Genomic DNA, 13,418 nt, shown 5'->3' with positions numbered 1-13,418 from the left:
AAAAGAAAAGAAGACAGCAAGTGAGCAAAGCAGTGCCATTGTTGAAGGAAAGAGGAGAAAATATAATCCAAATGATAGTTCAGCTGATGGATTACAACCTGAAACTGACAATGGAAATTCAAATCTTGTATCGGTCACCATTACCATCAGTGTCGATAGAAGAAACCTGTCAATCTCCACGTCTAGCAAGTGGTTCAGATTTTCCCCGCCCTTCGAAACTTTCAAAGCCCAATTAGATTTTAGTGTTACCTACAAATTTTCCACAACAGTCTCTGAAGGGTCGAACATTGAAATTTGTACCAACTCGGTTTGTTCCGTGGCCAGGGCCGGATTTAGCATTTTATCGCCCCTAGGCCCAATAATTTTTTCCGCCCCCTAGTATGGTTAAAGTTACTTCCCTAAAAACCTTTACTAAAAAATTATATCAGGCCTATATGTTAATTGCTTAAACACCAATCCACGATGCAATTTTGTCATTGCAAGTTTTTTTTTGAGGAATTTACTTGGTTCTGGGGTTAACAAAATACCGTTAATGTAACAAAAGGTTAGTGAAGTTTACCAACAATTATTTGTTCCAATGAACTTCAAAATCAGAATCCTTTATTAGCCTGGTTTTTAAAAATCAATTCAAAAAGTATGTTAAGTTATGGCTATTTATTTTTATTTCTAGTTATTTTTTGCTCGGCCGTGCGCTCCCTGAGAGCTTGCGCCCATAGGCCCGGGCCTACCGGGCCTATTGGGAGATCCGGCCCTGTCCGTGGCTGCACGTCGATCCAAACAAAATTAACGTCATTTTCTGTATCTATTGGTGAAAATGGATAGGATGGAGTGTTACGGTATATGTTAGATGATCATTCAGAAATCGCTGGAAAGTGTCTCCAACTAATGTGCATATCAGTTTCGAATGTTGAAGTGGAAAGGGCTCTCTCTTCTTACAATAGCATACTTACCGACAAAGAAACAAATTTAACACCAGAAAACATTGAAACAATCCTTACGTGTTTTTTTTTTCTATTAATGTTCTCTGTGTGTTATTTTCTTTAAATGATACTTTCATTCAATGAGGATGATTAGTGTTATATTTTAGAAACTCAAATACTTATTAATATAGTCATACATGAGTTATGACGATTGATATGTGGAAATTAAGGTGAAATAAAAGGTAATTAATTTTAATTGCCAGGGAAGATAGTGTTCGTACATTGAATTTTTATTCACCGATTTTATCCCACTTTACGCATATTTTTTTTATATAACGAAATTATGAACTCTTACCACAAAATCGTGTCTCTATTTATAGGGTTTACAACTTCAATTAGCTATAATTCTTTATTGGAACCACATATAGACTCGGTTTATATGCCATTATACTGCAAAACACTTCAAGTTTTTGTGACAAATCCATTATGGCTCAATGTGTGCACCTGCGGTCATTCTGGACACATCCCAACAAAAGTCGACTTCCTGCCAAAGAGTAGTCAGCATTTCGGGGGTAACGTCCGCGATGGCTGTTGTGATGCGATGGTTCAGTTCATTAATATTATCAAGTAGAGGCGAGATGTACACGTTATCTTCCACAAACCCCCACAGAAAGAAGCCAAATGGCGTGTAATCTGGAGATCGTAGCGGCCAGGCAATTGGCCCACCACGACCTATCTACTTATCTGGGAAACGCTGGTCAAGAAATTCCCTTACGTCTATCAGGTAGTGCGGTGGGGCGCCATCTTGTTGCAACCATAAGCGGTCATCATGGTCATCTTTATCTAACTGTGGAACAAGGAAAATCTGGAGCATATCAAGATAGGCGATACCAGTGATGGTGCTCTCAAGAAAGAAGAATGGTCTATACGCCTTTGCTCTGGAAACAGCGCAAAATACGTTCACTTTGGGGCTGTCACGAACCAGCTCCACGTGCGCATGTGGATTTGCCGTGTCCCAAATACGATTGTATGTGTTGACTCGGGCGGAAAGGTGAAAAGTTGATTCGACACTGAATACCACATTGTTCAAGTATGACTCATCACCACTAATGCGATCCAAGATGGTAACACAGAATTCATATTGGGAATGTTTATCCGCTTCACACAGTGCTTGAACCAAGGACAGTCTGTATAGCTTCATGGACAAAAGTCTAAGCAATACATGCCAGACAGTGCTCTGAAGGTTACGAGGGTCACTACGAAAGTTTTGAGATACGCATTGTTGTGGCACAGTATTTGAATTACAACAATTGCGTTCGGTAGTGGTATTCAGAGAGAAGAAGCGAAGCAAGTTTCAACTCGCCTCGCTTATCGGCGTGGCCGTATCGCCTTCACTTGTTTGTTGATGTGAACAGTATTCGGCTGTCTAGAATGGAGCTCGAAAGGGAACATTTTCGGGCAATGATCCTTTACGATTTCAAAAGTGGTTTGAACGAGACACAAAGCCTTGACCGTTTGCAGGGGGCATTTGGGGACCTTTCTCCTTCCCGTGCTACAATTTTTCGGTTGTTTGGTGAATTCAGAAGAGGCCGGACATCGCTCAAAGATGAAGAGAGAGCTGGACGTCCGGCAACAGCTGTGTCAGATGAAAACATTGCCGCTGTGAAACAAATGATTCGAGAAAATCCTCGAACAACTTTCAAGGACATTGAATCTACAGTGAACATTGGATTGCCAGCAGTAACAAAAATTCTTCATGATCATCTTCGGCTCAGGAAGGTTTCATCTCGTTGGGTGCCTCACACTTTGACTGAACAGCAGAAGCTCATGCGTGTGGAATGGTGAAGAAATGCTTGCAAGATTTGATGGAGGCAATTCTCGACACGTCTCTGACATTGTTACTGGTGATGAGACTTGGATCTATCAATTTGACCCTGAAAATGAACGCCAGTCTACAGTTTGAATCTTTCCAGACGAAAATTCACCCACGAAAGTGAAGCGACCGCGAAGTGTGGGGAAGAAGATGGTCGCAACTTTCTTCTCCAAATCTGGCCATGTTGCAACTGTTCCACTTGAAGAACAAAGGACTGTTACTGCTCAGTGGTACACCACTGTTTGCCTAACAAAAGTATTCCAGAAGCTTCAGGAACGGCGTCCAAGAATTGGATTGCGTGGAATCCTGCTTCATCATGACAACGCGTCCACACACACGGCCATCACAATTCAGTTTTTAGAATCTACGGAGGTCAAACGTATGACTCATCCGCCGTATAGCCCTGACCTGCTCCCGAGTGATTTTTTTCTGTACCCCAGGATCAAAGATCGCATGTGTGGGAAGAGATTTGGCAGACCTGAAGAAGCTGTAGTGGCTTACGAGAATGAACTTTCAACACTTGAAGAAAAAGACTGGCAACACTGCTTCCAAAAGTGGTTTTCGAGGATGCAAAAGTGTGTACAGAGTAATGGCGAATACTTTGAGAAAATGTAAGTGTTAAATTGATTTTAAGTATGCAAGTTATTTCACATCTCAAAACTTTCGTTGTGACCCTTGTACCAGTTTCTTGTGATGCACGTCGTCTAGATTTTCGAGGACTGGGAAAAACTCTACCTAACTGCTTCCAGCACATCGTCAGTCACGGGTGAGCGCCCTGGAGCCGTTGTGTGTCGCACAGAACAACCTGTTTCAACAAATGTCTGGTGCCATTTATACACTGTTAGTGTTAGATGGTTCCTTGCCGTATTGTGTGCGAAACTTACTCTGTACACTCGTTGCTGACTTCATTTCTTCGGACCAAAACACGCACTTAGCTCTTTCCGCACCAGTGAAAGTCTTCATTTTCAAGGACTGACCAATGGCGCTGCGTGTGGTCAACTCCGCAATTACTCACTACGTGAGTCAAACTTGAAGTGTTTTGAAGTATAATGACATATAAACCAAGTATGTATATGGTTCCAATAAATAATTGTAACTGATTGAAGTTGTAAACCCTATAAAGAATCACTGTATATGACAAGTACTAAGCTAAAAGTGTTGTTTACTAGAAAAAAATAATGTAATTGAATATTACACGGTAATCCCTTTTAGCCTAAAGGATTCAAATCATTAAAGGAAGTGAAATACTATATAACAATTAGTAGAATGATAATGTGGGAGCAATCGAGAGCCCATAGATACTATAAATATCCGCCACAAACTGAATAAGCAAGCTCTCGAACTAGAGGTGTGTTCCATCACTGGATACCGTACCATTCACAAAAATTGAATAGTTATTTTTTAACATGAGTGAAAATACTACAACTGGAACAGTTCATGTGTCTCTCTCTAGTGTAGAAGAATAAAATACTTCATAAATAATATAACTCATATACGTTTTGTCACTTTCTTAACTGAGTTTAATATCCACTCATAAGAAGCGTACATAACAAGAAATCTATCTCTACACACACTTATTTATTATGTATCCATAGCAACAACTCTTTTTTTTCTAATTTTCGATTACAAAAGAATAATCTCTTGATATCTCTATGTATCTTTCTTTTCTTTTCACATAATGCTGTTCCACTAATTCGCCTCTGATCGCGTTTTTATAAGCTGGCACAGATTGCCAATACTATATACAACAACATAACAACGTTATCGTTGTAGAATGTCGTCCGACTAATAGTTCTGTAATAGTTTCACTATGAAGGAAAGAACCCTGGGTTAAAGTTCATGAAACACCTACCTTTTGAATAGCCCTCGTATATACTCAAAATTATTTTTAATACAAATATTTTACTCTTCAAATATATAATATATTATAACATTACATTTTTTCATATTTATTAATATGTCGATTTACAATTATCATCAATGGGCCTATTCAAAATTTAAATCTAACTAATAGTTTCCTTCAGGTTCAAACAACATTCATCACAAATAAAGATCTTTAAAATATTAAATATTAGTAGGATCAGAAAGCATTAGAACATATAAACATATGAAAAATTAAGAGATTCGATATTCATTATTCATATTCTTTCCATAAGTTGCATCTGTTTTATATATCTGTCATTACTTTGAAGCGTTTACATTAAAATTACGATCTTTTATTTTTACATATTTATAATATTCATATAAGTAATTATGAGATTTCAACATGTGAGGCACCAATTTTAGGTGGAACACAAATTTTGATTCGATGTTCAAATTTAAAATCCTTAATTACCAAAACATAATTTGATTACTTAACATACATTTTAGTAATAAATCGAATAAAGAACATAATAACCATAGACGTAAGCAAAGGTCGATTTAATACAAATCCATCGGACGCCTTTTTGATAGTTCAGGTTATACGTTCAAAGGGTTCGTTTAAGCAACATTGTATAGCAAATCTTGCGTACGTTCTTGTCTTTCATAAGATGATACCATATTTTGATTCCTGTTTACAGAATTCCTGCCATCTACAAATTGATTTTGTGAAAATCGGCGATAATTGTTATTCCTACTGAAATTTCTGTTGCTGTTTCTAAAGTTCCTAACACCATTTCTGTGATTGGGTTGTGTTTGATTACCGGTACGATTATAAGTATTTATTCTATTATTAAAACTAGACACATTGGATTTTATTTTCAGGTTGTACATTAACATTACGAACAGAAGCATATTGTGGCTGATTACGTCCAGAATTACCCTGACCTCTATCTTGTATTCTATTATTCTGTATTGCTGACTGACTTTCATAACTTTGAATAAGCATAATTAGATGGTTAAAGTTGATGCATTGTGCCGACATTAACAGTTGTTGTAATCGGAATGGCAATAAGATTTTAATGGAAGCTATAATACGAGATTCCGGATGATTTGGATTTAGTGATCTCAACTCATTATATGTAGATACTACAAATCCCGTAATACTCCTATGCAATTTTGGATTAAAATGTTTTGTTCTCAAGATGGCATCTCTATTCGCTGTCATGAAATCATTTTCGTAATTAGATAATAGAGCATTCTTAAAATCAGAATATGTATGAAGACTACCCCTGATAGCCTTGTACCATGTTAAACAGGGTGGTATCAATATATGCGGCAATAATTTTAAATACTGCGACTCATCTACACCTATAAGCTCGCACTCATCCTCAAATTTTTCAAGAAACTCCCTAGCGGGTACATCTTCCGGTATGCCACTGAATTTAGAGATTTAACTTCACTGAATCGTATGGGTTTACCTGTTATAGTATTCATATACCTGTTGGAGCTTCGCCGGGATGACTGCCTAACTCTTCTTTCCTTATCGATACTTTCCTCTCCACAACTTGAAGGTTCATTAGCTTTTAACATCGTCCTAGGATGGTGACTAGGTTCACGAGTATTAAATGAAGGACCCACCATGTTCTTATATCCACCGTCTTGCGTTGCACTCTCGGAAACACAATTTTCTTTTATAAGATTAACCTTCTCCTGTAATAGCTTGATGTGGGTATCATGGGCGTTTAATGTTGTCTCTATGAGATCTACAGAGTTTTGAAATTCCGTGACTCTCTGTGATACTCTCTCCATCTTTTCGTCATATTGCTCAAATTTGACTACAATATGCTGGTTCATCTGTAAAAATTGACGTTGAATAGCTTCCCACTTGTTTTCGTTGCATTGTTCTAACTGTTCTAGCTTTTCTTCAAAATTCTTCGTTTGTTGGCTTATTTTTCGGTCTAGTTTTTCTTCAAGATTCCTAATTTGTTGTGCTATTTCTTCATTTTTTCGAGCTTCTTTTTCGTCAAGATTCCTAATTTGTTGTGCGATTTCTTCACTTTTTCGAGCTTGATCTTGAGTCTTTTCGTCAAGATTCCTAATTTGTTGTGCTATATCTTCACTTTTTCGAGCTTCTCTTTCGTCAAGATTCCTAATTTGCTGAGCTATATCTTTTAAGATGTCAGTAAGATTTTCGTTGGGATTAATCTCTAGATGAGTATTCCGCTCTCCAGTTGTATTTCTATCCGTGACACTCATGATACTCATGATCACTTTTCCGCTTCTTAGAGTGGTCACACTAAGGTCACTTTCCCGTTTTTGTTTCCCGTTTTTACTGTACTTCGAAACGACAAACTTATTTTCCGGGTTTAAGGCACCAATTTTAGAAGAATAAAATACTTCATAAATAATATAACTCATATACGTTTTGTCACTTTCTTAACTGAGTTTAATATCCACTCATAAGAAGCGTACATAACAAGATGTCTATCTCTACACACACTTATTTATTATGTATCCATAGCAACAACTCTTTTTCTCTAATTTTCGATTACAAAAGAATAATCTCTTGATATCTCTATGTATCTTTCTTTTCTTTTCATATAATACTGTTCCACTAATTCGCCTCTGATCGCCTTTTTATAAGCTGGCACAGATTGCCAGTACTATATACAACAACATAACAACGTTATCGTTGTAAGTGCAATTAGAATCACCCATTGTACTGTACATTACCAATCATGATATCACATAAATATTTAAAACTTTTTCCCCTTAAGCCGAAGCACTGTCACAGATTTCATGAAATCACGCTGACAAATTTTGCATCAGATCCATTTTCTTCCTCTTTTTTTATCCTAACAATGTTTAGAACTTATTCGGAAACATTCAAATTTTTAAGTTGCTCTTTTATGTTTTTTCTGTATCAAATGTTTCTTAAGGACTGTTTTTTTCAACAAGACTCATTGTAATGTTTTTGTAGAGGACGTAGAGATATATTTTTGATCTTGAGATAGATAAGCATCCCAGTGCCCTCTGTTGTCCGAATTACTGTGATCACGCTAGTGGGCCTTATGACATTGTAATGTTAGCACATACGTACGTCAGTTACTTCACACACGATAATCATTGAACGAATGTGAATTTTTCAATTTTTTTTTATTTTTTATTTTATTTTATTTATTTATTATTATTATTTTTTTTTTGCAATAGCGAACTAAGAGCAATTATCTCAGCCGAACTCGTTGATAAGAGTCAATCCGTTAACAACTTAATGGGTAACGATGATTTTAACGGTGAGTATCCATATCCCATACAAGGAAAAATATATTGAGGTTAGTTTCTTTTTTTTTTCTTTCTTTTTTTTTTTTTTTTTTTTTTTTTGTAGAGAAGCAACAGCGATAGGGACCTCCAAGCACTGAAGAAGATTGTCACACCAGGAGTCGCAGAGAGGTATGCTGGAAAAGAGATAGCAGAACTCAATCAGCACCTGGAATACCCTATTGCGACAATCACAGTTCAACGCATAACCTGGATATAAAAGATCGAGTTTCAGTTTCAAAGATACCTGATCATCACCAACAACAATTTAGGATGAAAGAAGTGTTGTCGATTATTGGAAACGCTGAATTTAGTTCGATGAATTCTTTTTCACCTTTCTAACGATAAGCTGTGTTTCTACAGGGTGTTTCAAAACAACACCGGCAACGTTTGGGAGATGATTCCTGACACCAAGAAAAGACAAAAAAGACCAACCTGGGTGCACAAATGCTTCTTTTCGGAGTTATAGGCTCCCGAAAACATGAAAAAAAATCAACTTTATAGGTCTATAGCACCAAAAGTAAGGGACCTACCGTAGTCGGGTTAAGACTTCGCTTAGGAACTAGTATGTACCCTACCCAAATATCCATGTTTCAGAATCGTACACTACTTCCGCAACTATTTTTATAGAGGTATTTGGTGAGTACTTCAAATTATATGTTCGTAGTCAAACTTTACCTATAAAAATTGTTGCGTGAATACCTTAGGATTCTGAAACGTGGATTTTTGTGTAGCGCACATATTAGTTCCTAAGTGAAGCCTTGACCCGACTACGATAAGTCCTATTGGAGCTATAGACCTTGAAAGTTCATTTTTTTTCATGTTTTCGGTAGCCTATAACTCCGAAAGGAAGCATTTGTGCGCCGAGGTTGGTCTATGCTTTTTGTCTTGTCTTGGTGTCCGGAATCACCTCCCAAACGTTGTCGGTGTTGTTTTGAAATATCCTGTATACAGAAGCTTATGCTCCGAACTGTCCCTTTACAATCGTGAAACATGGAGATAGCCTTCTGGTGTTGTAGGCAGAAAGTTCTTGGCATTTCGTGGTTTGCTATCAATAAACATTTAAGTGACATTGAGATATTGTTGCCGGGCAATGACATAATTTTCCAAGGTGACATTGCGCCAATTCACACCACACAAGCTGTTGAGGTGTTGTTTCCTGAATATCGCTGTGAATTAGAGCTTTTCTGGCCTGCTTAATTCACAAATTTCAGCATTGTTGAGCAAGTGTGCTCAATTATAGAGCTTATATTCTAGAGCAGTTATCCTCCTACATCCTCACTGCCGAACCAGGTCCGCAACCAGAGGGAGGCTAGGGGGCTGGCCCCCTTAAACTTTTCGTGGCCCCTCCAGAACTTAACACAAAATGCTACTGTTAATACAAAAAACACAATTTAGCTATTTGTAAGAGAAATTTTAATGACTTGGCCCCCCTTAACATATTCATGCCCCCCCCCCCCGCAAATCTCTGTGCTTGGTTGCGGGCCTGTGCCGAACTGAGCACTGCCTTCATGAGGAATTGTACATATTGCTTTGAAAGACCATTCCCACTTATAAAGCGTACATTCTATAACGAATCAGAGTTGTTCTGCAGGCTGATTGTAATTGGACTTTCTTTAGGTGTCTTCATTGATAACCATATGTAGTTTACTTCAGTAGCTCGCACTTTTTCTTTAAAGTATTATTTAAATATTTTAGTAGAACGGTTTTCTAATTTAAAAGAACTGTCCACTCGTGGGAATACGGAAGAAATTTACATATATTCTGTATGAAAGTTTTGATATTATTCAAATATTATTCTGAATATACTAACCTTTTTCTTTCTACATAAAGAAAAGACAAACTAAATCCCTGGTAGCATGAGTTTTTTTTTTCCCCCCTTTTCAGGTAAACATAGTTTTTTGTGTATTCATTCAGCAAACAAAAAAAAAAAAGAAAAGAAAATAAACCCACAGCGGCAATTCAAGACATGTTTTATTCTGTCTTTCTCGTTGGAGCTTGTGTACAATTCTCGTGTGTGATTCGTGCAAAAAAAAAAAATAAATAAAAATCTCGTTATATGGTCTTTCCTGGGTTAGGTATACAGAAATTTTGCTGAGTGAATGGATGGGCTGTTAGGCGCTATGAGAAAAGAATGAAGCTGAAATATGTTTAAAAATTTAAAATAGGATGCGAATATAATGAGTAAGCGAAAGCAGTTTTTTTTTTAATGAAAGACAAGTATTTGAATGTTTCGTTTGCTTTCCTCTTTTTTTATTTATCTATATATTTTTCTGCTTTCGATTAGGAATGTTGTTCTAACTTTAATATTTAAACATTATAAGTAATATATGCTTGAGAGCTGGGAGGACATAAACAACAGCAGACACATTCTGCAAGTTAACAGTGCATTTTTACTTGAAAATCACATAAATAATAAATAAACAATCTGCTTTAGGAAAATTACCAATTATTATTTGGCAACGAGACACGTATTTTTGGTAGCGCCACACAAGGGCGCCGATTTCTCTGTAAATTTCTTTTTTTGGGGGGGCATTCAGATGCAAAGGCATATATGAGGATTTTAAGACAAATTACATTCAAATTATGCCAAATATTGTATATTCTTAAATACAATAAGGGAGCCCGGGCCCCCTCGGCCCCCCAGGATCGGCGCCCATGGCACCATTGAAATCAGTTTCCTCGAAAAATTATGCATAAGAGTTGTTCAGCTCCATGGGATATATCCGATTGATATAAACCAGATTGTTCAATAAGTTTTGTCGTGCGATACGAGATGATGCTAGTAGCTTCGTCGTTGTGTGTTCCTACAGATGGCACGACTTTGTGATGAACCTGCGGGAAGTTTCATGTAGATCTGTCAACTCATTCATATCGTTACTGCTGATCAAAAAAAAAATTGAACATCGTGCAGTGATAAAATTCCTAGTTTTGGAAGATGTAGCTCCAAAACAAATCCATAAAATGTATACGGACTCTTCACCATCACTGAGAAAAGTAGAAAGATGGATTGCTGAATTCAAACGTGGTCGGACAAGTCTTCCCTTTTTCCTCACCACAATGCAAGCAGACATCCCGTTCAATCCACCTCGCAAATTGCTGGATACACCTTTGTTGCTACTCTTTGCACTTTACCGCTATACCCTACCTCCTGATCATCCGGATTTACATGCAGTTGCAGCTTTTTTATCACCCGTCGTTCCTCATTACATAGCACCTTCATCCTCTGCACAATAACAACCAGGGCACCGTTTGTCTTCATCACATCCAAAGTTGGACAGAACATAACATTCATCTGTTACACTATAATGTATATGTTGTGTTGTGACAGTGCACTTCATGTTCCTCTTTTCATTTACTTCTCCTAATTTTCTTTTTCTTTTCTTTTTTTTTACCATGATCAAATAAAATAGAACCTGACTAAAATGATGATCAACTCCCCGTGTAATCAAATTGCACTTAGACCATCTATTGTACTTGTATTTGCAACACCAATACGTATTGTAACCTATGCCAAAGAGAGGGCGTAACCCTCTAATGGCTGGGAGTAGGAACTTATTTTATAAGGATAAAACAAAATTTGATGAATAAAGATTTCAATGTTACCCTATTCCCGTACCCGGAAAAAAAAAGACAAGTCTTGAAGACGATCCACGTGAAGGGCGTCCAAAAAGTGCATCAACACCAGAAATCGTATGAAAAATAATGGATATGGATTTGGAAAATCGTCGAATCACAGAGAGAGATTTAGTAGAAGCCCTAGGCATTTCATTAGGCAGTGTGAGCAATATTCTGGGTAACGTTAAGGATTTCAAAAAACTGTGCAAAATGGGTGCCACATTCGCTAACAATGGACAAAAACACATGTGAATGCGCCTAAAAGGACAGGATTGTTGTTGAGGTTGTGGTGTCAGTTCCTTTATTCTGTAAAATTGAGGTGAGGTTTGTTTCTGAGAGGCCTCAAAAGAGAATTGTTTGCGCCGGTACAATACCATCGAATTTTAGATGAGACACAAAAATTCGTATTTAGCGATTTGCTACATGGTTTGTTCTGAACTTCACAACAGTGGTTGTATATCTTATTGTGGCACTGTCGATAATTGTGACAATATTTGCAACACTTCCAGTAGGGTATTGTACGAGCATTGCTTCTGAAATCTTCCATTAGATAGTGACGGTGATTAATCACTACTCCTTGTTGAATAAGGTTGGCTGTTTGTAAACTAAGACTAACATTCTATCAACATAAAGATAATTCTTTAGTATCAGCATGTTACACATACTCACTACACTTATTGCCTATAACAAACTAACAATTATAATACATAGAATATAAAGTATGTATGTATTCATATTCTAAAATATATTTCAATATAACTACATAGAGAGTTGGTTATTTTTTTTCGTATGACATATGACAACATTAGCATTTACTGTTTGTCTCTGAAGATCATGAATAATCCAATGAATGTTTTCTATTTGTTGCAGTATCTCCGGAGTCTGTGGTAATCCCCATCGTATCATGCATTGTGGGCTTCCCGTTGCTGGCCCTTTTGGTCATCTGTTGTCTAAGGAGGAGAGCGCAGTTGGCCCGCGAACGAGCTCGGCGAAGGCCGGGGTAAGTAATCATATGGGACGCAATGAAATAGGAAAGAAACGTAAAGCTTTTATTATATTTATGAGAGGCAGTCACATGAAGACAGGTTATGATGTATAAAGTTATTGATACTAGCGTGTGTTACGAACACTGACATCAGTTTGGGATTCTGGAAAGCACAGTGCCAGCTTCCACACGTGCACGTGTTCATCCAGAAGCGAAAATGGAGTCGAGCAAAGAACAGAGAGGAACGATGCGCATTTTGACTGGCTGTGTACGGTGAATACAGCAGGTCACATTTAGGACTGGAGTGGCTTAAGAGTCTTCATCCCGGCGAAATTAAAATACCGCTAATTTTACAGTAATTATGTGATATCTTCAAATAGATAAAAGATAATTGAAATATGGAACAAGAGCACCCTAGACAATATTATTTTGCGTGAGGTACCGTTATCACAAGTCACCTAGCAGCTTTCCGTTTTCAGCTGTTTAGAAATGCGAAAATAAATGCAGATTTTCAAAATGGCTCGAAATCGAAAGCAGATAAGTGAGTCGTGATAACGGTTTCTCATGTAAAATAATATTGTCTAGGGCACTCTTGTTCCACATTTCGATTATCTTTTTTCTATTTGAAGATATCACATAATTACTGTAAAATTAGTGGTATTTTAATTTCGCCGGGATGAAGACTCTTAAGAGATTCTGAGCAGGATGCATAGAGTGGAAGACAAAGTTCGTCCAGGATAGGTCAATCGTGTCATTACTCCTGATGTTAGAGCCTGTCTATCTCAGGTGTGCCCTTGGAAACTATGTGAACTATACTTCGGACCCACTCCCGTCACCCTCT

General features: G+C 37.3%; 1 protein-coding gene across 3 annotated transcripts in view; it reads left to right on the top strand.

The window, feature by feature from the left end:
• Positions 1-13,418, top strand: part of LOC145690064 (uncharacterized) — a 1,134,032-nt gene that overhangs the window by 1,062,646 nt on the left and 57,968 nt on the right. For all 3 annotated transcript variants that reach the window (XM_081764582.1, XM_081764580.1, XM_081764581.1), the window contains one exon: positions 12,463-12,592. In XM_081764582.1, the coding sequence (XP_081620708.1) occupies positions 12,463-12,592 (130 nt within the window). The remainder of the gene's footprint in view (positions 1-12,462; positions 12,593-13,418) is intronic.

Source organism: Thermobia domestica, chromosome 7 (genome assembly GCF_964235325.1).
Source record: "Thermobia domestica chromosome 7, izTheDome1.hap1.1, whole genome shotgun sequence".
Lineage (NCBI taxonomy): Eukaryota > Metazoa > Arthropoda > Insecta > Zygentoma > Lepismatidae > Thermobia > Thermobia domestica.
Note: the sequence above shows the minus strand (reverse complement) of the source record. Positions and strands in the feature narration are given on the sequence as shown.